The sequence below is a fragment of the Lithobates pipiens genome, unplaced genomic scaffold (assembly GCF_037356315.1).
Source record: "Lithobates pipiens isolate NorthernLeopardFrog02 unplaced genomic scaffold, aLitPip1_a1.2 Scaffold_8, whole genome shotgun sequence".
Lineage (NCBI taxonomy): Eukaryota > Metazoa > Chordata > Amphibia > Anura > Ranidae > Lithobates > Lithobates pipiens.
In genome coordinates, this window is record NW_027507903.1 from 220,371,141 (window position 1) to 220,395,745 (window position 24,605).

Here is a 24,605-nt window from a genome sequence, read left to right on the forward strand (position 1 = left end):
GCTAAAAAGTTCTATCTTGGTCTCATCAGACCAGAGAATCTTATTTCTCACCATCTTGGAGTCCTTCAGGTGTTTTTTTTTTTAGCAAACTCCATGTGGGCTTTCATGTGTCTTGCACTGAGGAGAGGCTTCCGTTGGGCCACTCTGCCATAAAGCCCCAACTGGTGGAGGGCTGCAGTGATGGTTGACTTTCTACAACTTTCTCCCATCTCCCAACTGCATCTCTGGTGCTAAGCCACAGTGATCTTTGGGTTCTTCTTTACCTCTCTCACCAAGGCTCTTCTCCCCCGATAGCTCAGTTTGGCCGGATGGCCAGCTCTAGGAAGGGTTCTGGTCATCCCAAAGATCTTCCATTTAAGGATTATGGAGACCACTGTGCTCTTAGGAACCTTAAGTGCAGCAGATTTTGTTTGTAACCTTGGCCAGATCTGTGCCTTGCCACAATTCTGTCTCTGAGCTCTTAAGGCAGTTCCTTTGACCTCATAATTCTCATTTGCTCTGGCATGCACTGTGAGCTGTAAGGTCTTACATAGACAGGTGTGTGGCTTTCCTAATCAAGTCCAGTATAATCAAGCACAACTGGACTCAAATGAAGGTGTAGAACCATCTCAAGGATGATCAGAAGAAATTGTCAGCACCTGAGTTAAATATATGAGTGCCACAGCAAAAGGTCTGAATACTTAGGACCATGTGATATTTACATTTTTTCTTTTTTAATAAATCTGCAAAAATGCCAACAATTCTGTGTTTTTCTGTCAATATGGGATGCTGTGTGTACATTAATGAGGAAAAAAATGAACTTAAATGATTTTAGCAAATGGCTGCAATATAACAATTAGTGAAAAATTTAAGGGGGTCTGAATACTTTCCGTCCCCACTGTAAATATATATGTATATATTATATCCCAAAGCCTAAAATCCCACTTTTCAGAAAACAGACCCAAAGTATATTAAAGTAGATGATCTTTACTGGCGATTAATACCTTGTTTATTTTGCAAAGGTGGTGCTTTTTAGCTGTAATGGCTGAATTTTGTTGTTGTTGTCAGATGCTATTTCTTGTGTTTGTATTGTAGCTGCAAAACGCTATGCTGCAGATATTCAAATTGGATTCTCAGATATTTATGCTCTGAAGGAACAAAATGTGACACTGGAGTGCTTTGCTTTGGGAAAGTAAGTACTATATTAGCACAATGAATTTATAAATGCTGAAAAAAGACAAATCTCTATTGACGTACCAGTGTAGCAGTAGAAAAGAAAATTACTAGTTTTATGGAAAAAAACATATTTATAGCTGAGTGGTTGATTTAAATTGGAACTCTAAATCCTCGGGTTTCAGTTCCTTTCTGTGCTTCCACTTGAGAGGCTTACATACTCTTCTGTGTTGTCACCAGTACAGGAAGTGAAAGGAATCGGTAACAAAAACAGCAGAAAGTTTACTAATGTGGAAGGGTTAGAACAGCTGAGTTTTTATTATTGATGTTAAGATTGTGCTAAGATCCATCCCCACTCTATCCAGAAGTAGAAACACATTTTGTCACTTTACAAAGATTTCCAAGTAGTATACTTTTGTAACAAAATTTGTTATTTCTAAAGACAATTTTTTTTTGTTATATCTCTGCAATAACCCATCTTTGCAATGACCTTACAGTACAGGTCACTTTCAACGTATTCATCCTACCTTTAGGCAATTGGACACTGACAATGTTTTGAGGACATGCCACCTGCCCTGTGGCTCCTCCTCAATAACCCAACCCCACTCCTTGAGTGCTCATTATTTTATTATGGAGTTTTTTTGCTTCCTGGAGAAACCAGCTTCACTACTGTATTATTTTCTTTTATTATTTTCTAAAGATTTCTTCAATCAACCTCACTGTCTACAGAAACAGTGTATCCGGATCAGTGCAACCTCTGTAAAACCGTGGGAGCTGTACCTGGACCCCACGATGTGGGGGCAGCCTGTAATGTTAATTTGGGCACTGGTCCTGAATGAGACACTCACCTTGACACTTGGTAAAATACACTGAGTTAGCCACAAGGTGCTATACAGGTCGAAGGCCAAGGTTCATCACGAGGGAACCCAGCCCATGCAGACCCCTTTGGGAGTATGGCCACCATGACGGGTGAAGCCTGGAATGTAGATACAGTCCAGTGTTGTGAACAGGTAAGACAGGGTCACCTTGTATATTTGACTGTTACTATGTCAAATGGGGCTTTGTTTGGAAAGTATTCACTTCATGGTGTAAACTTTTTAAACTTGGAGGTAAAGTTCATTCATTCAGAGCTCAGTCTCAGATAGATGACCAGGAGTTACATCACACCGTTGGTCGCACACTTTACCATCACTTGCGCATAGAGTCTTTAAAAAGTACTCAGGTGCTTCTTTGCACCCTTTCATTACAAGGATCCACTGCAAGATGGTCTACATCTGGGTTACCACTTACACATCTTTGGTGGAGACCAGGCGTAATAGAAGATAACTGTAACTCCCCTATTGCACATGTGATCCAATCAGGTCGGCCTGTCAGTTTTTCAGGCAGACCTGATTGTAAGGTTCATGCATTCCTATGGACAGGCGGGTATATTTGGACTTGCCTACCTCCAGGTAGGGGGGATGCATCCTCTTCCGTTTATGTGGTTTGGATCAGAGGGTAGTTGAAAGGAGCAGGCTCTGTCCGTGTCCACTCTGTAGAAACTGAGTGAACACGGATATATCATCTTCCCACTTTGCTCAGATCATCAGAATCTGTGAGCTGATCCCCTGCTGATCAAAATGGAATCTGCCACATGCGAATGGGGCCTAAACAGCAGATGAACATTCACCCTGTCGAAGGCCCACTCAAAACGCACCCTCAGAGTGATGATGCTTCCCTTTCATTGGAGCGAGAACTGGTCTTCACACCAGCCACAGCATCTGGTTTTAGTTCTATTTCAAACACACCATCCGTGTCCAAAGCTCAAAAAAGCCCTGTCACTTCACCTATTCCCATTTCTCAACTAAATTTGGGCACTGGTATGCCGTTCCTAGATGACATTAAATTAGAGAGGACATAGAGGTGTTGGAAGACGCTGCAGAAGATTTCTCTCACTGTTACGATATTGAAGAGGGAGCTTCCAGCAAAATGCTAGCTAATGTTGTAAAGCTTGTTGCCTCTGTATGCAAAAGCCTTGGTATTTCCCATCTTGCCAAATCTTTGAAAAACTCTATCAAGTTGAGAGAGTTTACAAAGAAATGTTTTTTCCTTGTAGGTGACCCTGCAACCTCTGTGCTAAACAAACATCTCACTGTACCTGTTGAAGATGTTTCATCTTTTAAAGGTGCTATGGACAGGAAAATTGAGACACTCTGAACACTCTGAAAACTCTCTTTAACCTGGCAGATCCAGCCCTGCAACCAACTCTGGCTGATATTTCAGAATGTCAAATTGCAGCTAATTGGACCAGGACAATGAGCAGCCAACATGACCCTACCTTTCAGGATAATGCGGTTGTAGAGCATTTGCAGTTTCTTACATTTGCTCTTTTGTTTTTGTGTAGATAGCCTGGAACGCATCATGAGACAAATATCCAGAATGCCTCTTATCTCTGTTCATATGCACAGGATTCTATGGCTAAAGGCTTGGGCAGCTGAATCTTTCTGCGAAAGACACCTCACACATATGCCTTTTCAAGAAAGATGCCTGTTTGGTGAGGCATTTTACCAATTCATTAAAGAAGTTACAGGTAGAAAGATTTGTTTACTCAGAGAAAGGTAACAAAACCCTCCTCTTTAGGTGCTTTTACTTCCTCTAATGCAAAACACCTTCAGCTTCAAAGCCTAAGTCCAGCCCTTCATCCCAGCACAAGACCTGGGCCAAAAAGTCTGCCAGGCCCTTTTCAAAGCCCTATTTACAATGAAAGGGTGCCCTCATTCTTTGGACTGCTACAGTAGATATCTTACTACTTTCGGACATCCCAGCCCTACAAGTACAGTTTGTGGTTTACCAACATTACAAAATAGACTCCAAAATTCTACCTCTTCACGACCCCCTTGTGTTTAATTGCCCAAAAATTGTCCTAAGACAGTCAGGATTCCAAAGGCATAGACTTTCTATGGGCTTCCGTTGTCAGCTGCCTCTCTTGCACCTGCCTCCACACTGAAGTCACCGCTGACAGCTGATGCTGGGACAGGACAGGATCGGCTTCTAGATAAGTATACCGACTTACAGGGTTAGATCGTTTAGGTTTAGAATGTGGCAGAGAGCAGGCTTATCATTAGTTGGGTAGGTTTTGCCTGAACTTCTAACTTTAACAAAAAAAGGGCACCGAAAACTGGTGATCTTTGATCATTTTTATGTTGTTCAGGTAGAGCTCCAACTCGCTAAGGTTGCCTTCCCCTGGTCTATATTGTGCTCTCCTGCAAGAAACATTGTTTTCAGGCCTGATGGAAAATGTCCAAAGGTCAATTCAGCTGCCTTTGACTAGGTGGTAAGCTTCAAATATTTGTTCTACAGCTCTTCATTCTCCCTCAGTAACTTGATCCAATTCTAGATACTTCTCAATCACAGGTTTTACCAGCTGTTACCTGGTCTTCTGTTCCTACGTTTAAGTTACCAGGTCCATGTTTTGTCTTTTGATGGTGCAGATTTCATCTGCAAGGTTCTTGCAGCACCACTCTGAGCCTTGGGTAAATTTTTATCCCTGTTGGGCCTGCAGAGCTCCGTTGCCTAGTTGTTGCCTGTCCTTTTATTCATTGTTTTAGGACGTCTTTTGTTGTGTCAATGCGTTGCCTGTGTCCTGTACTGTATGATTAAGATATAAGGAATTTTAAATTACCTGTAAATTCCATATCTTGGAGTATAGTACAGGAGAAAGGGCACGCTCCTTAAATTCTCCTTGTAACTCTTTACTGCTTGCTACAAAACTGAGGTTGGGTTATAGGGGAGGCACCATGGGTGGGGCCATGTCGTCAATAGCTTGCCACTGTTCAATCACCTGAAGGAATGAGCCTATAACCCATGGTGTATGAATAAGTTGCCTGTGTCCTCTACTGTACGCCAAGATATGGAATTAACAGGTAAATCAAAATTCCTCTTGTATAATTTTGCTATCACCATATTTACCTTAATATGCTTTTGATAAATAAACAACTTTTTTAGTTCATGGTAGATGTGGGTAAGTTGCTGTTACGAAGTCTATGGGAGATGTAATTGTATTAAAAGGGATACATTTGTTTTCCCTCAAACTCTGATATATGTTGCCTTCCCACTTTTAGCCCTGTACCTGTAATCAGATGGCGTAAACTGAATGAAGCAATGCCTGCCACGGCTGAAATTAGTCAATCAGGAGCTGTGCTTAAAATTTTTAACATACAGCCAGAAGATGAAGGGACATATGAGTGTGAGGCTGAGAACATTAAGGGGAAAGATACAAACCGGGCGTATGTTCATGTACAAGGTAAGAAATTGGTACCCTTTCCCTAATATTTTTCTGAAAACTATTTCACAAAAACAGATAGGAGTAATGAGCAGTGTTGTTGGCAAGTGCAAAATAATGTGTATCCTTGTGGGAATTATTGAATAGCATGAACCCAACTTTGCACTTCTACTGCAGCAGGTTGGCTCTCCTGGGCGAATGGCCGTAGGTGTACATCGGCTGCTTTAAGAGCTATAGGGGGCCCGTGCCTGTGGTGCGACGCTGGAGCCGATGCGCCTTGCCAGCATTCACAATGTCCACCGGCCACCCGCGATCGCTCCTGAGAGAGACAGAACGGGGATCAGTCAGTGTAAACAGAGAGATCCCCATTCTGTCGGAAGTAGAGAGAGATCTGCTGTTCCTAGTAATCAGGAACCGCAATCTCTCTCTACTCCCAGTCAGTCCCATCCCCCCCAAAGTTAGAAACACCTCCCTAGGACGCACTTAACCCCTTGATCACCCCCTAGTGTCAACCCCTTCCCTGCCAGTGACATTTATACAGTAATCAGTGGCTATTTTTAGCACTGATCGCTATATAAATATCAATGGTCCCAAAAAAAGGTCAAAAGTGTCCGATCTGTCTGCCACAATGTCGCAGTCCCGCTAAAAATCTCAGATCACCTCCATTAGAAGTAAAAAAATAAATAATAAAAATGCCATAAATATATCACCTATTTTGTAGATGTTATAACTTTTAGGCAAGCTGATTTTTTTTTACCAAAAATATGTAGAAGAATACATATTGGCCTAAGCTGATGAAGACATTTTTTTTTAAAAATTTGGGGATATTTATTATAGCAAAAAGTTAAAAATATTGTTTTTTTTCAAAATTGTCTTTTATTTTTGGTTTATAGCGCAAAAAATAAAAACTGCAGAGGTGGTCAAATACCACCAAAACAAAGCTCTATTTGTGGGAAAAAAAGGACGTCAAATTTTTTTTGGGGACAGTGTCACAGGACTGCGCAGTTAAAGGGACACAGTGCCATAGTGCAAAAAATGGCCTGGTCAGGAAGGTGGCAAATCCTTCCGGGGCTGAAGTGGTTAAATGGTCCTCCAGGACCTTTGAAAATATAAATCCCGCTCTTGCTGCTATGGTCACATGCCATCTGGCACTGTCCTCAACAATGATTATTTTCTGCAATTAAATGTCCTCAGTCTTCTGGGTTAAATGAATGAGGACATCCTATGCATGCAGGGTGCAATTAATCTAACCTGGTAGATACGGCACTGTGTTAGTTTAACTGAAAATTGCGCAGTCGTGCAGCGCTGTACCCAAATACAATTTACATCCTTTTTCCCCCACAAATAGAGCTTTCTCATGGTGGTATTTGATAACCTCTGCAGTTTTTATATTTTTTGTGCTATAAACAATATTTTTTTACTTTCTGCTCTAAAACATATCCAATACAATATGTACAAAATCAAATTTCTTCATCAATTTAGGCCAATTAGTATTTTTTTTTTTGGAAAATTATTTTTATTAAGGTTTTATGCATAAAATATAACATCCAAAATGTGCCAGCACAACACCGGCCCACCTCAACGGCCACACAGAGCCCAAAAAGGTACATTACATTTACATATTAACCTGACTAAACAAACACTTCCTCACCCTAATCCCTCCCCCCCCCCCTTCACAGCTCAACCAATGTGGTTTCCCATTGTTATCCAGAGATATAACATAGGCCATTATATATATTCTGCTACATATTTTTGGTAAAAAAATCATAATGTGTATATTGATTGGTTTGCGCAAAAGTTATAGCGTCTAAAAGCTATGGGATATTTTTATGGAATTTTTATTTATTTATTTTTTTACTAGTAATGGCGGCGATTGGCGACTACATGCGATATTGCAGCAGACAAAAGGGACACTAGGTGACACTTTTTTGGGGACCAGTGATATTATTACAGTGATCAGTGCTAAAAATATGCACTGTCACTGTACTAATGACACTGGCCTGGAAGGGGTTAACATCAGGGGTAATCAAAGGGTTAAATGTGTGCCTAAAATGTGCTTAATAACTGGGGGAGGTGCGTGTACTGTGAGAAGGCAGAGATCCATGCTCCTGCTTTGGAGAAACACAGGGTCACCACCTTCTCTACTGACAGAAAAGCCTATAGTTCGTTGCCAGTACCATATGACAAATCACAGCACATGACAGTTGTACACAATGGATGGCTTCCTTTCATGCTACCCATTGTGTACATTTGTGTTGCTAGCTGTGATTGGTCAATTTGATCACATGGTACAGACAGGGCCAATCACAGTCCATCTGTACCATGTGATTAGCTTTAACCAATCACAGATAATCACAACAAAACTAACAATGATTCAGTTTAATTCAGTAAAATGCTTGTTTATAGCAATGTAATTCACTGCTATAAGCAAAAAAAATCCATACCAGACCCTTATCCAAGCATACAGCCCAGCAGGCCAGTAAAGTGGGTGGACAAGCGAGCACCCCCTTCTCTCCTAAACCATATAAAGCCACATACCCACACCTTAACATGGGGTGTGTGCTTTGGAGCAGGGGGGCTCCAAAGGGCCTCTTCCCCACAACCCTTGGCCTTCCCCTCCCTTTCCTGAAATGCCAGGCTGCATGCTCAGATAAAGGTCCGGTATGGATTCTAGGGGGGACTCCACGCTGTTTCTTTTTTTACACTTTGGCGTGGGGTTCCCTTTAAAATCCAAACCAGACCCGAAGGGTGTTTTATGTTTCATTTCTTTTCTCATTGCTGGCATTCTTTTGTTTGCATTTCAGAAACTCTCTGACAGCTGATGAGTCATCGATTGTTAAGGACGTTGCAGCCGGCTTCCCGGCCCGCTCCTTAACAACCTGATATTCTTCACACGGAATTTGAATTGGTCATTCAATTTTTCTAATTCTGATTCTAATTCCAATTTTTCTGAAAATTTGGAATTAACAAGGAAATGTTTCCGTAATGCTTAAGTGGCACTTATCCAAAGTCGCATCACAATCACATCAAAGTCGCATCAAGTCGCACAATAAAGTTGCAATACAAATCACACAATTTTTAGTGCAAAGGAGTCTAAAACGAATAGTGAACACTCGCCGAAGAAGAAACATATGATGCAGAAACATTTGACGCCTTTAGGCCTCCATGCAATCCGACATCCCCCCAAACTTATTTTGTGTTGTATTGTGAGGTTGTGTTGTGAGGGTTAAGCTGATGAGAAACAACAATTTGTATGACCCTAAATAATGAGAAGGTTTATTCATGAAAGTTTGGATTTAATCATCTGCCTGGCCATAGCTGCATACCGGCTTAATCTTAACTCTCATTACCCTGAAGTCTCAACCATTGGTAAGCTGCTTAGTGTGGTGTCTGGTGGAGGAACTGCTCGCTATTAGGTGGATCTGAAGAACTTTTCTCTTGGAGGTTTATGGAAATGGGTTTGTGTAGTGCATCCACATATTTTTAAAACCCTGTTCAAAGTGGCAATTATGCCGCGTACACACGATCGAATTGGACCACAGTACGCCGGACAATTCGATCGTGTGTGGGCTCCAGCGGACTTTTTCATTGTAAAGTCCGGCGGACTTAGAAAGTAGTTTTGACTCAAAATTACGCATGCTCTGAAGCAAGTACGAGAAGGAAGCTTTTGGCTACTGGCTATTGAACTTCCTTTTTCTAGTCCCGTCGTACATGCTGTACGTCATCGTGTTAAGAAATTGCCGGACTTTGGGAGTGTCCGTGTATGGCCAAATCCGTTTGTTATAAAGTCCAGCGGATTGTTTTCTGGATCAATTCCGCCGGACAATTCGATCGTGTGTACGCGGCATAAGTGTTACTAGTATTGTAGATTTATGGTGGTTTTGTAGACAAATCTGAAGTGTGCTGCTCTATATTTGAATTGTTATATAAAGCACGATTTTTATTGTCATCTGTGTCTTATTATGGGAATTTCCCTTCACTTCCTGTCTTGTAGACTCAACAGAAAGTGCATATATTTTACTGTCCTCTTAGGCCCCTTTCACACTGGCTTTCTGATCAGGTCCGCCTGTCAGTTTTTCAAGCAGACCTGATTGGACCCTCCACTCACTCCTATGGAGTGTCGAATGTTAGTGGTGACATGTCCGCTGATACTGCCTCTATCCAATTCTGTCTATGATATCCAGATGGATGCTAACCCTATTTTCCATCCGTCTGACAGATGTATGGGATTGGGTAAAAAAGGACAGGCGGTCCGTTTTCATCTGATCTCCCCATAGAGGAGACCGGGGCTCTGACAGGTCCGTCTCTGCACAGTGAGTGGAAATGGACCTGTCATCCGCCTTCTCAGCGGGGATCAGTGGAGCAATCTCCCGCTGAGCAAAGCAGAATCCGTCGCATGCACCACCCATGTGAATGGACCCTTAGACAGTTTTCATGGGATCAATTGTCCCAATAAAAACACAAAGAATCCAGTGCACTCCATGCAGCAACAGACCGTGTAATTTATTAGATGCTGATGTGCAGTGACTGATGGCACAATAACAGACATCCAAGGAATGTGATATCCCCAGTACATCACCTTAAAATTACAGGACACAGGATGTCCTGAGTGTCCCCCTATTTTGTGATTGAACCATTGATTTGACAGGGGGGTCCCTATGGTTATCAGGATGCATATAGGTTCTATTTTGATTATTGCAGCCAATTCACAAAACTGGCGGTTTTTGAAAAGACTTGTTAGGAACCCTTTTCCTATTTGTTTTATGTATATGGCACTGATTAGACACATGTTATATTTTCTGTATTTGCAAACAATTGGTTGTCTATGGCATTTCTGTGGATGTGGGATTTCTTTTTTGCTGTTATAATCAAATTGAAACATTGTGTCTGTTATTTGTTTATTGTCATACTGGCAGAGGAAGAGATCCTTAGTGACCTTGAAATGTTGCTGGTATTAGGTGATGAATAAATGTCGTGTCTGCATTTTTAAGATGGTGTGCTGGTGATATTGCATTCTATTTTCCCTCTATTCCTCATTTCTATATTTTGGATTTAACCTTACTCTCCTAGTGACATTGGTGATCATGGCAATTCGATGAAGAAAATTTCATTATTAGGGATCCAGACAGCAAGAAAAACCTGACAGTGGTTCAAACCCCCTTCTTACTCAATTCAAACCTAAGAAAAAAGTTTTTTCCTTAAAATCAAAGTGCCAGGCCTATTACTGCTATCTCTCCAGTGTGGATTTTACCTATTAGTTCTGCATTTTAACACTGTTTTTATGATCATTCCTTGAGACAAACACTTTTTAGTTGTAATGCAAAAATCTCCATACTAACTGAAGGCATGTAGTACACTTGCTAGATGATCCATATGTAAAGCAAAGCAGATTGTGCTGCACATGCGATCATAGGCTACGTAGTAGAATTACATCCCTACTTAAGAGCATTTCCTAATGACATTTAAAAGGGATTTTCTGGGATAAATTTACGTTGGGCTGCTGCTTATGAGCCATCTCTCTTATAAGCAAGATTCTCTGCGTACCCTACTGCAATTTAAAAGTATTGGTATTGAGTTACCAGGTATTTTTACCAGGTGGCTTAGCAGGTTAACTTTGAAGCTCCAGCTCTAGGTATCAGTGAAGTAAACTATGTGTGTAGAACAGAGGTCTCCAAAATGTTAGTACAACGGTCAAATCACAAAGCACAGATTTTCTGGGCCAAAAATCTGTATCTACATCAGCCACATCAGAAGCCTTCAATCACGTCAGAAGCCCTCCATCACATCAGAAGCCTTCCATCACGTCAGAAGCCCTCCATCACATCAGAAGTCTTCCATCACGTCAGAAGCCCTCCATCACATCAGAAGCCTTCCATCACGTCAGAAGCCCTCCATCACATCAGAAGCCCTCCATCACGTCAGAAGCCCTCCATCACATCAGAAGCCTTCCATCACGTCAGAAGCCCTCCATCACATCAGAAGCCTTCCATCACGTCAGAAGCCCTCCATCACATCAGAAGCCTTCCATCACATCAGAAGCCTTCCATCACGTCAGAAGCCCTCCATCACGTCAGAAGCCTTCCATCACGTCACAAGCCCTCCATCACGTCACAAGCCCTCCATCACATCAGAAGCCTTCCATCACGTCAAAAGCCCTCCATCACATCAGAGCCCCTCTCCACTTCAAAGCCACACCTTCACATCAGAGCCCTCCTTGTACATCCCAGCTCCTCTTTTCACACTAGAAGCCCTCATCACATCAGAATATTCTCCTTTACATGAGAATCGATCTTTTCACATCAGAATTCCCCCATCACATCTAAGTACCCCCTTCACATTGGAGACATCTTCAGCACAGTGGCAGCATGACTTAGGGTGGGAGGTGGAGCAGATTTGGACAGAGGATGGGATGTAGAGCTGGTCCTCCTCTAAATGCTGAGGGGAAACTGAATGCAACCTACCCTAGATTGTGTTTCCATGGTGTAGTAGTGCTAGCCTCCAGCACCAAAGCAACACATTTTGTGTCTTGGTCACTGCACCATTGGTTGTTATGGTGCTGGCCAGCCCGCCTGCACCCTCAAAATTTATTGTGCAAATAGAGAAAAATTAGCTGGGGACCAGAAAAAAAACGAATAGCGGGCCAGATGTGGCCTTTGGGCCATAGTTTGCAGACCCCTGGTGTAGAGGAATTGTCAATGCATTTTACCGCAATAATTAACAGGAGTACAATTTTATGTTACCCTGGGTAATTCCACATTAAAGTTGAACATTAGCTAACAATAAATTCTCTTAAAGTAGTATCGTGCATTTTTAATCTTTTGTTGCATCTTAGTGCTTCTGATCACCTGTAGTCTTTTTGTTTTCCATCTATATACATGGCATTTCTAAGGGCAGCTTTTCTTGACAACAGTGCACTATGCCTTGTGTAAAACATGTTAAAACAGCCACCATTGGAAGCCGGTGTGACAGGGTGACAACTCAAGAGCACAGCTGGGAAGCAGTTGTTACTCTAGAACAGGAAGTTTCCTACCAATCACTATTGGCTTAAAGCGGGGTTCCACCCTAAAGTGGAACTTCCGCTGATCAGAACCCTCCCCCCCTCCGGTGTCACAATTGGCACCTTTCAGGGGGGAGGGGGGTGCAGATACCTGTCAAAGACAGGTATTTACACCCACTTCCGGGCATAGACTCACGTGGGAGTCTATGCCTCTTCCTGTCCCTGCGCACTGTCTGCTGGGACACACACGGGTCCCAGAGACAGCGCGGACAATTCCTATTGTGCTGCGCGACTCACGCATGCGCAGTAGGGAACCGGGAAGTGAAGCCGCTTCGCTTCACTTCCTGATTCCCTCACCTAGAATGGTGGCGGCAGCAGCCGAGAGCCGAGCGATCGATCGGCCTCGGCATTGCTGGACCCCGGGACAGGTGAATGTCAATTTATTAAAAGTCAGCAGCTGCAGTATTTGTAGCTGCTGGCTTTTAATATTTTTTTTCCGCAGTACAGTCCCGCTTTAAGGAAAGCTGCATATTTGAAAATAATAAAGATGACTTTTAAAATGACATTAACATGTTAAAAGGTCATATAAGGTTTTAGTGATTGGGTTTACATGTACATGGAAAGTGAAACTGAAAAGAAAAGAAAAGCAATTGATGTGATGAGTTCATGCTTATGCATTTGTATTACATTTGGTAAATCTCTGTATTTGCGAAACATAAATACATTTTTTTTTAATTTTGCCTTTCAGCTGCACCAGAGTGGGTGGAACATATAAATGATACAGAAAGAGATATAGGTAGTGACCTGCATTGGCCCTGTATTGCCAAGGGCAAGCCAACTCCCACCATTAGATGGTTGAAAAATGGGGACTCGGTAAGCACTTTATTCAGATTTATCCGAAAAACTGGTATGATAATTACTACATAACATAATTTTATATATGTGTTAAAAGAGACCACTTATTATATGGCGCAGAGAGCCATACACGGTCAGGAAGGAGCATATTTTTGCAACCAGAAGTTGCAGGTGTTTTTGTGTAGCTGGGGCCAGCAGCCTGTCTGAATCAATGGACAAAAAAATTGCTGCGCTAAAAATAAGTGATCAACAAAAAAAATATTAAAATATAAAACAGTCCAAAAATGTCAGTCTCTCGGATGGACCATAATAATCAAATATCAAACTCCTTGATTCAACTGTAGATAAGAATGGATCCATATCCCTCTACCAGCTGTGTATGCTACCACCACAATAAATTGGACTCTTGTCAGAGAGCCTGGACCCTTTATTATGAAGGGTCAAACAGGCTTGATGTAATAATCCCAGTAGAAATCACCGACAGGGGATGTGTGAAGGAACCACGTCAGGAACAGTTCCAAAATATCCAAAGGACTCCACCCACACAGTGACCATATAGCCAGATCCAAACAAAACATAAACGCTAGAAAGTGTAAAACCTCTCAGGGATGGAATATTATTAAAAGTATTGCACTTACAAGTATCCAAGTTAAAACCAGCATTGAATAATGTAAGAAAGGCGGCCGCCGAAGGACATCCAGACATGCAAAGGAATACGCGATAGCAGGAACATGCAGCGCAGCTCAACCGGTTTTGTCAACTAAAGGACTTCTTCTGGGGCATGAGTGTCATTTCCTGCCATTACACTAAATAAGGAACCATGCGGTTCAAGCCTCACTTTCACCTCTGCAGCCTGAGTGAGGACAGAGGACAGCAATGGTCGTTGTCCTCTTTCCTGGCTATATGGTCACTGTGTGAGTGGAGTCCTTTGGATAATTTGGAACTGTTCCTGTTGTGGTTCCTTCTCACATCCCCTGTCGATGATTTCTACTGGGATTATTACATCAAGCCTGTTTTGGCCCTTCATAATAAAGGGTCCAGGCTCTCTGATAAGAGTCCAATTTATTGTGGTGGTGGCATACTTACCTGGTGGAAGGATTTGGATCTATTCCTATCTACAGTTGAATCACGGAGTTAGATATATGATTATTATGGTCCATCCGAGAGACTGACATTTTTGGACTGTTTTATATTTTAATATATTTTTTGAGCTATCACTTGTTTTTAGCCCAACACATTTTTTGTCCTTTGCTATATTGTGAAAATATGTCACATTTGTGGTGCTGCTTTTTGTCTCACACTCAATATATTGAACAATTATTTCACATTATTGTCATGAATGTATAAATCAATGACCGGTTGAGAGATGCCACGACTGTGCCGAAATGCATTCAGCCACCAACTTCCTCTTGTGGTTGTTGTTAAACTACTGAATTTGTAACCCCCTTATCTTTATAACATTGTTCAGCAGTCCAAAAACTGGAAGTTCACACAGGAAGTTTGCACAAAACACAGGGCAGCTGAATTTTTGACATGATGAACAAGTAAATTGTTTGACTTAATAAAAAGATTTAAAGGCTAAGTCCACTTAAAAAAAAAAAAATACGTAATGCACATATTTTTACATTCATTTGTTTTTCACAGAAGTCTGCAAAGTATTGAATCCGGCATCAGTGTATAATGGGTGCAATGTCAGAATCTTCCTCCAGCTCCCTGCCCCTACTGAGGTACAGGAAAGTGTTAATGGACTATGAATGCGGTGATTATCGCACTTGTACTCCATTGAGGACCACTAGTGGGCAGCACGGCTAAGTGGTTAGCACTTCTTCCTAGCAGCACTGTGGTCATCAGTTTGAATCCCAACCATGGCACTGCCTGTCTGGAGTTTGCATGTTCTCCCTGTTCCTATGTGGGTTTCCTCTGGGTACTCCAGTTTCCTCCCACACTCCAAAGATATGCTGGTAGGTTAATTGGCTTCTGTCTAAACTGGCCCTAATATGTGTATGTATGAATGTGAGTTAGAGACCTTAGATTGTAAGCTCCCTGAGGAAAGTAACTGATGTGGATGTACAATATATATGTGCAAAGTGCTGCATAAATTGCCAGAGCTATGTAAGTACCTGAATAAATAAATAATAAACAAGTTAGCAAGAGAAGCATAGATTCCAATTCTGGCTTGTCCTTCTAAATATTACTGGTTGCCTAGCTTTCTTGCTAACTCTGCTTCAGTACCTGAATCAAGCATGCAAATATAGATCTCTTACAAAACTCTTTATACATGACATATATTTTTTCCTGATTTTCTTACCTGCATAACTTGTTTTGAATCAGTGATTTACTCAGAAAGAGATCAGCAATGGCACCCACCATGTATCTCCCATATCAAGGTTACTTTAAAGCGGGAGTTCCGCCGTTTTTTTAAAAGTCAGCAGCTAGAAATACTGCAGCTGCTGACTTTTAAAATAAGGACACTTACCCGCCCAGCGCGCCCGTGATGTTGGCACCCGAAGCCGATCTCTCGATTGGCTCTCAGGTGCTGCCGCCGCCATCTTGGGTATGGGAATCAGGAAGTGGAGCCTTGCGGCTTCACTTCCCGGTTCCCTACTGCGCATGTGCGAGTCGCGCTGCGCAATAAGGATGGTCCCCGCTGTCTCTGGGATCCGTGTGTTTTTCCCAGCAGACAGCGGGGGACACGCAGGAAGTGGCGTAAGTATCCGCAGATTCTGAGGATATCTATGCCGGAAGTGGGTGCAAATACCTGTACTATACAGGTATCTGCACCCCCCTCCCCCTGAAAGGTGCCAATTGTGGCGCTGGAGGGGGGGTTCCAATGAGCGGAAGCTCCACTTTAGGTTGGAGCTCCGCTTTAAGAATCCATGTTAAATTATATTAGCCGATGAGTCAATTTTTATGTATAGGTAACTATTAAAAGAACTTCAGTACCATGTTGTTATACCTCATATACTGAAAATGAACCTGATGAGCCTTGTGTTCAATATTTTAAACACGTATTCTGAAATTGCGCAGTCACCATTATATGTGGTCAAATAAATATTTTCTGGGGAGAAATCAAACCAGCATTGTTTGCAGTTATTAAATTATTGGTTTGCATCTGCTGTAAAGTGTTATATCTAGCATCCAAATTAAACTACAAATGGCAGTTGCAATCTAGTTCTATTTTTCTTCCCTTTTCAGAAAAAAGTTTGATTTCCCCTTAACCTAACCATATACGCTCACCGGCCACTTTATTAGGTACACCTGTTCAATTGCTTGGTAACGCACATATTTAATCAGCCAATGTGGTGGTGTAATGGTGATGGGAATATTTTCTTGGCACACTTTGGGCCCCTTAGTGCCAATTGAGCATCATTTAACCACTTTCAGACCGGACCATTTTGCTGGTAAATGACCAGAGGTCTTTTTACACTTTGGCACTGCGCTGCTTTAACTGGTAATTGCGCGGTCATGCAATGTTGTACCCAAACAAAATTTGCGTCCTTTTCTTCCCACAAATAGAGCTTTCTTTTGATGGTATTTGATTGCCTCTGCGATTTTTATTTTTTGCGATATAAACGTAAAAAGACCGCAAATTTTGAAAAAAAATGATATTTTCTACTTTTTGTTATTAGAAAAATCCAATAAACTCAATTTTAGTCATACATTTAGGCCAAAATGTATTCAGCCACATGTCTTTGGTAAAAAAAAAGTCAATAATTGTATATTTATTGGTTTGCGCAAAAGTTGTCACATCTACAAACTAAGGTACGTTTTCTGGAATTTACGCAGCTTTTAGTTTACGACTGCCTATCTCATTTCTTGAGGTGCTAAAATGGCAGGGCAGTACAAAACCCCCCCAAATGACCCCATTTTGGAAAGTAGACCCCCTAAGGAAATTGATAAGAGGCATGTTGAGCCCATTGAATATTTTATTTTTTTGCCTCAAGCGATTGAATAATGACAAAAAAAATTTTTTTTTTTTTTTTTTACACAAAGTTGTAACTAAATGATATATTGCTCACACATGCTATGGGTGTATGTGAAATGACACCCCAAAATAAATTCTGCTGCTTCTCCTGAGTATGGGGATACCACATATGTGGGACTTTTTGGGAGCCTAGCCGCGTACGGGGCCCCGAAAACCAAGCACCGCCTTCAGGCTTTCTAAGGGCGTAAATTTTTGAGTTCACTTCTCACTACCTATTACAGTTTTGAAGGCCATAAAATGCCAAGATGGCACAAAACCCCCACAAATGACCCCATTTTAGAAAGTAGACACCCCAAGCTATTTGCTGAGAGGCATGTTGAGTTCATGGAATATTTTATATTTTGCCACAAGTTGCGGGAAAATTACAAACTTTTTTTTTTTTTTTTTTTTTTTAACAAAGTTGTCACTAAATGATATATTGCTCATGCATGCCATGGGCATATGTGAAATGACACCCCAAAATAAATTCTGCTGCTTCTCCTGAGTACGGGGATACCACATATGTGGGACTTTTTGGGAGCCTAGCCGCGTACGGGGCCCCGAAAACCAAGCACCGCCTTCAGGCTTTCTAAGGGCGTAATTTTTTGATTTCACTCCTCACTACCTATTACAGTTTTGAAGGCCATAAAATGCCAAGATGGCACAAAACCCCCACAAATGACCCCATTTTAGAAAGTAGACACCCCAAGCTATTTGCTGAGAGGCATGTTGAGTCCATGGAATATTTTATATTTTGCCACAAGTTGCGGGAAAATTACAAACTTTTTTTTTTTTTTTTTTTTTTTCACAAAGTTGTCACTAAATGATATATTGCTCACGCATGCCATGGGCATATGTGAAATGACACCCCAAAATAAATTCTGCTGCTTCTCCTGAGTATGGGGATACCACATATGTGGGACTTTTTGGGAGCCTAGCCGCGTACGGGGCCCCGAAAACCAAGCACCGCCTTCAGGCTTTCTAAGGGCGTTACAGTTTTGAAGGCCATAAAATGCCAAGATGGCACAAACCCCCCCCAAATGACCCCATTTTGGAAAGTAGACACCCCTAAATTTAGGGGTACACTAGTGAGACTAGGTAATAAATGGCGGGTGCCCTGAAACTATAAAAAAATAACTAACCAACCAGCGTCACCTGTAACAGTTATATGGTGATCACTGGTGAAAGGGTTAACTAGGGGGCAATTAGGGGGCTTTATGCGGTAGTATATGGGGGTCCCTGGCGCTATAAAAAGCTGCAGCGAACCTAAATACCTACCTGCCTAACTAGCGTCACCTGTGACACTAATACAGCGATCAGAAAAACGATCGCTTATTAGGCTGGGTTCACACTGGAGCGATGCGGGAACGCCACGAATGCGCGGCGGGTTCCCGCATCGCATGCCTCCCGGCGGCAGTTCACACTGCCTTATGCGAACTGCTGGGAGTGTCAGTGAAATGTTACTGACACCCCCAGATCAGTTCGCATATCGCAGTGCGATCTGCAAACTCGGATCGCATGGTGTGAACACCCATGCGATCCGATTCTGCTGCGGGCCAAAAAAAGGGTCCCGTGCGAATTTGCGGCGGGTGCGGCGGGTGCGGTGAATGGCTGAACTCGAATCGCACAGAGATCGGATGTGATTTGCACTGCAGTGCGGTGCGAATCACATCCGTTCTCATAAACCGCTGCAATGTGAACCCAGCCTTAGTGACACTGGCGACGGGGGGTGATCACGGGGTTAAACCTTTATTGGGGGGGTTAGGGGGGTACCTTAGAACTAAAGGGGGCTAACCCTAACTGCCCTAACAGTTATTAGTCACAAATGACACCCGCCGGGTGATCAGGGGGTTAAACCTTTATTAGGTAATAAATGGCGGGTGCCCTGAAACTATAAAAAAATAACTAACCAACCAGCGTCACCTGCAACAGTTATATGGTGATCACTGGTGAAAGGGTTAACTAGGGGGCAATCAGGGGGCTTTATGCGGTAGTATATGGGGGTCCCTGGCGCTATAAAAAGCTGCGGCGAACCTAAATACCTACCTGCCTAACTAGCGTCACCTGTGACACTAATACGGCGATCAGAAAAATGATCGCTTATTAGGCTGGGTTCACACTGGAGCGATGCGGAAACGCCGCGAATCCGCGGCGGGTTCCCGCATCGCATGCCTCCCGGCGGCAGTTCACACTGCCCTATGCGAACTGCTGGGAGTGTCAGTGAAATGTTACTGACACCCCCAGATCAGTTCGCATATCGCAGTGCGATCTGCAAACTCGGATCGCATGGTGTGAACACCCATGCGATCCGATTCTGCTGCGGGCCAAAAAAAGGGTCCCGTGCGAATTTGCGGCGGGTGCGGCGGGTATGGCGGGTGCGGCGGGTGCGGCGAATGGCTGAACTCGAATCGCACAGAGATCGGATGTGATTTGCACTGCAGTGCGGTGCAAATCACATTCGTTCTCATAAACCGCTGCAATGTGAACCCAGCCTTAGTGACACTGGCGACGGGGGGTGATCACGGGGTTAAACCTTTATTGGGGGGGTTAGGGGGGTACATTAGAACTAAAGGGGGCTAACTCTAACTGCCCTAACAGTTATTACAGTCACAAATGACACCAATGCAAAAAAAAAAAAAAAAAAAAAAAAAATGACATTGGTGTCACTGTGACTGGGGGGCAGGGGTAATTGGGGGGGTGATCGGGGGGTAAAGGGGGGGTGTGAGTGTGCCTGGCATGTTCTACTGTGTGTGTGAGTGTTGGTGCAACTTACTGATCCGCTCTCCTCCGTGTCGGAACGAAAAATACCGACACGGAGGAGAGAATACATCACTTCCTCTCCTGTGTTTACATTACAGGAGAGGAAGTGATGTCACCGGGGATTTCTATTCGTCGGGAGCGATCGCGAGGGGGTGGCCATGAATGAATGGCCGTCCCCTCGTCCGGGATCGCTCCCGAACGAATACCGACCGCCGCAGGCACCGGGCGGGGGCCCGATCGGGCCCCCGACCCGCGGGAGGCAAGGGACGTACATGTATGTCCTTATGCCTGCCCGTGCCATTGTACCGACGTACATCGGCGTGCGGCGGTCGGCAACTGGTTAAATGCCGCGGTCTACCGGATTATTGTTGCTGATAAAAAGGGAAGGGATGTCCATCCCTTTGACTACAGTGTACCCACCTTCTGATGTCTACTTCCAGCAGCATAATGCACCATGTCACAAAGCTCAAATTATCCCAAACTGGTTTCTTGAACATGACAATAAGTTCACTGCACTCCAATGGCCTCCACAATCACCAGATCTCAACCCAATAGAGCACCTTTAGGAAGTGGTGTAAAGGGAGCTTCCCATCATGGATGTGCAGCCAACAAATCTGCAGCAACTGCGTGATGCTATCATCTCAGTATGGACCAAAATCTCTGAGGAATGTTTCCAACACCTTGGTGAATCTACGCCATGAGGAATTAAGGTGGTTCTGAAGGCAAAAGGGAGTCCAACCTGGTACTAGCAAGGTGTACCTAATAAAGTGACCAGGGAGCGTACTGCTGTGAGCATTTGCCTAAAGTCATGTTATACTAGAAATAAGAATATTTTAACCATGGCTCATTTTTTGTTTTTCAGTATGGTAAAGGTGAATTGAAAATCCGAGGTTTAACCATGTTCCATGCTGGAATGTACCAGTGTATAGCAGAGAATCACTATGGAGTCATCCAAGCAAATGCTGAGCTGAAGATCCTTGGTTAGTGACACTCATTTTGTTTTAACAAAAATTTGAACTTGTTCATAGCCGAGTTTGCAGAGATAATTAGGGGCACTTTTCACTGTCTTTGGTTTGTTTGTCTCCTCTTTAGCTTTAGCACCAACATTTGAATTTAATCCTATGAGAAAGAAGATTTTAGCCGCAAAAGGTGGTCGTGTCATTATAGAATGCAAACCAAAGGCTGCTCCAAAACCCAAATTCTCTTGGAGTAAAGGAACAGAACTGCTCATAAACAATAGCAGGTTCGTGCTGAAAACTTCTCACTCCATTGAATTTCTTTTTTGCCAAAAAGCTTATCTGAAAGCTGGGCATTGGTTGTGCATATCATCATTACTCTTTGCTTCATCTATTATTTTATTATTTTATCGAAGTATAGAGGTGTCCCTATATCGCAAGATCACACTGCTTGATCTAAACATCAGGCAGCCCAAATGTTAACAGAAGAGGCTACATACATCCTTGGATATTCTGTATGGCTGTATGTTGGGAGTAGTAACGGGACAAGGTCATCTTCCAAATTGTGCCCCCCCCCCCAGATGTATGAGAATTATGTCTCAGCAAAATACCCCCCACCCCACAGAAAAAATAAAAATCAAGCACTAATCTGCATGCTTACACCTAACCATAAATTCCCCCTCCTCCCAATACAAATCTGCCTCCTACTGAAATCCCCTAGCACAGATCTTTGCCCCCCCCCCCCAGCTCAAATTCTCTCATTACCCATATGCCCCCAGCACAAATCCACTCCCCCACCCCCAAAAATATTCCCCTTTTAGTATAAATCCTCTACCCCTCAAATGTCCCCATCTGAGCACAAACCCTCTCCCCCCACCCCCAAATCCCTCTCCCCCTCCCAGCATAAATTCTCCCCAATGCCCCATCCTAGTACGAATCTCCCCCAAATTTCCCCTCCTAGCACAAATACCCCCAATCATCCCCTTCCCCACACCATTTTACCTTTTCTAGCACACCTCCCCAGATTTCCCCTCCTATAAAAATTCTTATCACCTGCCGCCCCCCAAATTCACCCTTCCAACCCAAATCCCCTCCCCCCAACCTACTTGTGGTGCCCCCCACCTCACATGATACAACAGTGCCCAGGGCAGCCGCCCTTCCTGCCCGCCCCTTGTCCCAGCCCTGGTTGAGAGTTGGACAGAATTTCAGCCAGAATACACTAGAGATGGTTGTACAATGGCTACAGCAATATATGATTACTCATATATTACTGCCCATACTTTGCATCACTCTGCCAATACTCTGCAACGCTGTGCAATACTCTGCCCATACTCTGCAATACTCTGCAACACTGCAATAATCTGCCAATACTTTGCCGGTACTCTGCCAGTACTCTGCCAATACTTGGCCATTACTCTGCCAATACTCGCCAATACTCACCAATACTCACCAATACTCTACCAATACTCCCCAATACTCTGCCCATACTCTGCAACACTGCAATAATCTGCCAATACTCTGCCCATACTCTGCCCATACTCTGCAACACTGTAATACTCGGCCAATACTCGGCCAATAAATTTTAAAAGAAACAAAGAATTTATTTTATTTTTTTACCAAATTTTCAGTCTTTTTTGATCACTAGCGCAGAAAATAAAAAATCCAGCGGTGATTAAAAACCACCAAAAGAAAGCTCTATTTGTGTGAAAAAAGGACACACATTTCATTCAAAGTGTGACAGCACTGAAAGCTGAAAATTGGTCTGGTTAGGAAGGGGGGTTAAGTGCCCAGTGGTCAAGTGGTTAATGCACTTTAATAATGGTGACACTGTAGTGAGATTTTGTTTATTGAAGGTTTCACCAATATTGTTTTTTATGTGATGGTTGGAGATAAAATCAACATCTAGCGCTCACCCATGTTGGCTCATTTGGCACATCATTGTTGTGTGCTTTGCACAAGATAGTGGGATGAGCTGCAAAGATGGTTTTATAATAGATTTATATATATTCTGTGGCACAGAATTTTCTAACTCATTGAAAATAAAGATGTTGTGTTTAAAAATGTTATCACATTAGGAAAATAAAGAATTAAATATAACATGAACAGTAACATTGGCTTGTTAAGCTAGGTTAAAATGTGGGCCCCTGCCTCAAACTGAACGATTGTATGGTCACGATTGTAATTTTGTGTAGTGTTCAAAAATATCAGGATACTTTTGATGCAGTTGAAGATGTGGTCATCACAAGGTCGTTGAGCAGGGAATTCACAGCTCATTGCATGCTCTGCTGCACTACCACATAGGTAGTGGTGAATCATCTCTGCAATATCTGGGGTTGATTTACTAAAGCTGAAGCGTGCAAAATCTGGTGCAGCTCTGCATAGAAACCAATCAGCTTCCAGGTTTTTTGTCAAAGTCTTAATTGAATAAGCTGACGTTAGAAGCTGATTGGTGACCACGCTCAGCTACACCAGATTTTACACTTTCCAGTTTTAGTAAACCAATCCCAGATATCGCAGAGATGATTCACCACTACCTATGTGGTAGTGCAGCAGAGCATTTCCCCCCCCTCTTTTTTTCTTCTTTGTGCCTTTTTTATTTATTTTTTAGTTTGGAATACAATATATTGAGAGGTGTATGTAAATAAAGACATCATATGCAGGTTAATAATGGATATAAGTATTTAATTGTCTCTTTTTTTATCTGTTATGTTAAAATCTCAATAAAATTTGATAAAAAAAAAAAATTATAATCACCACTGTAAAATATAAAGGTGAAATTGGGAAAAGCACTGGCTTGATGCGGTCATCTGCCGGTCTTGTTTCATGATACATATGATTGACTTTGCTGCCATCTAGTGTTCCTAAATGATAACAGAATATGTGTGCATGTTAAATTCAAAAAACACTTAGTATATTTATAAAGTAGTAAATGAGACATTCACCTACATTTACTACAGGTGTATTTCTGTGATGTGTGTGTTTTAAATAGCAGTGAATGTCACATTAACTGCTTCATAAATATGCCTCCTAAAGTATATCTAAACCCAAGAATAAAAAAATTATTTGCAGCTCATCAGTCTTTATATGTGGTGGCTGCATTTGTTTTCTTATTTTGCAGGCTAGGAAAATTTTTAACAAGTACAGAGTTTATTGGTTGATCTTGACAGAATTACAATGCCTTTGCCACTTAATGTGAACTCACCTCTCATAATTTGAAAAGGTATAAAAAGCAGCACGCCACTAATCCCTAATCTTTACATTACTCTGCTTTTTTCTCCTTCCAGTTTACCTGCAGTAATTCATGACTCCAGCCTTGCTCTTTAAGACTTTCCAATAGTAAATGTATTTATTTGTCGTATTTTTGCCTTGCCTAACCACTTCCTGTATCACTGTTACTTTGGTTTGCAGTCTTACACCACTCCTATAATGCACTTATGATACCACTATAGAGGTGTGCTTTTTTTTTTTGTATGACTTGTTACTGCATTATTTATTAGGATATCAATCTGGGATGATGGCAGCCTGGAAATCATTAATATAACAGTTCTTGATGAGGGAAGCTATACTTGTTTTGCGGAGAATGATAGAGGAAAAGCTAATAATACCGGAATGCTTTCTGTTACAGGTAATTCCTTTTTATTGTTATTATTTATTACTATC

General features: G+C 42.4%; 1 protein-coding gene across 2 annotated transcripts in view; it reads left to right on the forward strand.

The window, feature by feature from the left end:
- The window catches only part of CNTN1 (contactin 1), a 261,330-nt gene that overhangs the window by 169,046 nt on the left and 67,679 nt on the right, over window positions 1–24,605 (forward strand). For both annotated transcript variants that reach the window (XM_077472309.1, XM_077472310.1), the window contains 6 exons: window positions 1,075–1,171; window positions 5,253–5,434; window positions 13,159–13,283; window positions 20,852–20,969; window positions 21,082–21,232; window positions 24,443–24,570. In XM_077472309.1, coding sequence (XP_077328435.1) covers window positions 1,075–1,171; window positions 5,253–5,434; window positions 13,159–13,283; window positions 20,852–20,969; window positions 21,082–21,232; window positions 24,443–24,570 — 801 coding nt within the window. The remainder of the gene's footprint in view (window positions 1–1,074; window positions 1,172–5,252; window positions 5,435–13,158; window positions 13,284–20,851; window positions 20,970–21,081; window positions 21,233–24,442; window positions 24,571–24,605) is intronic.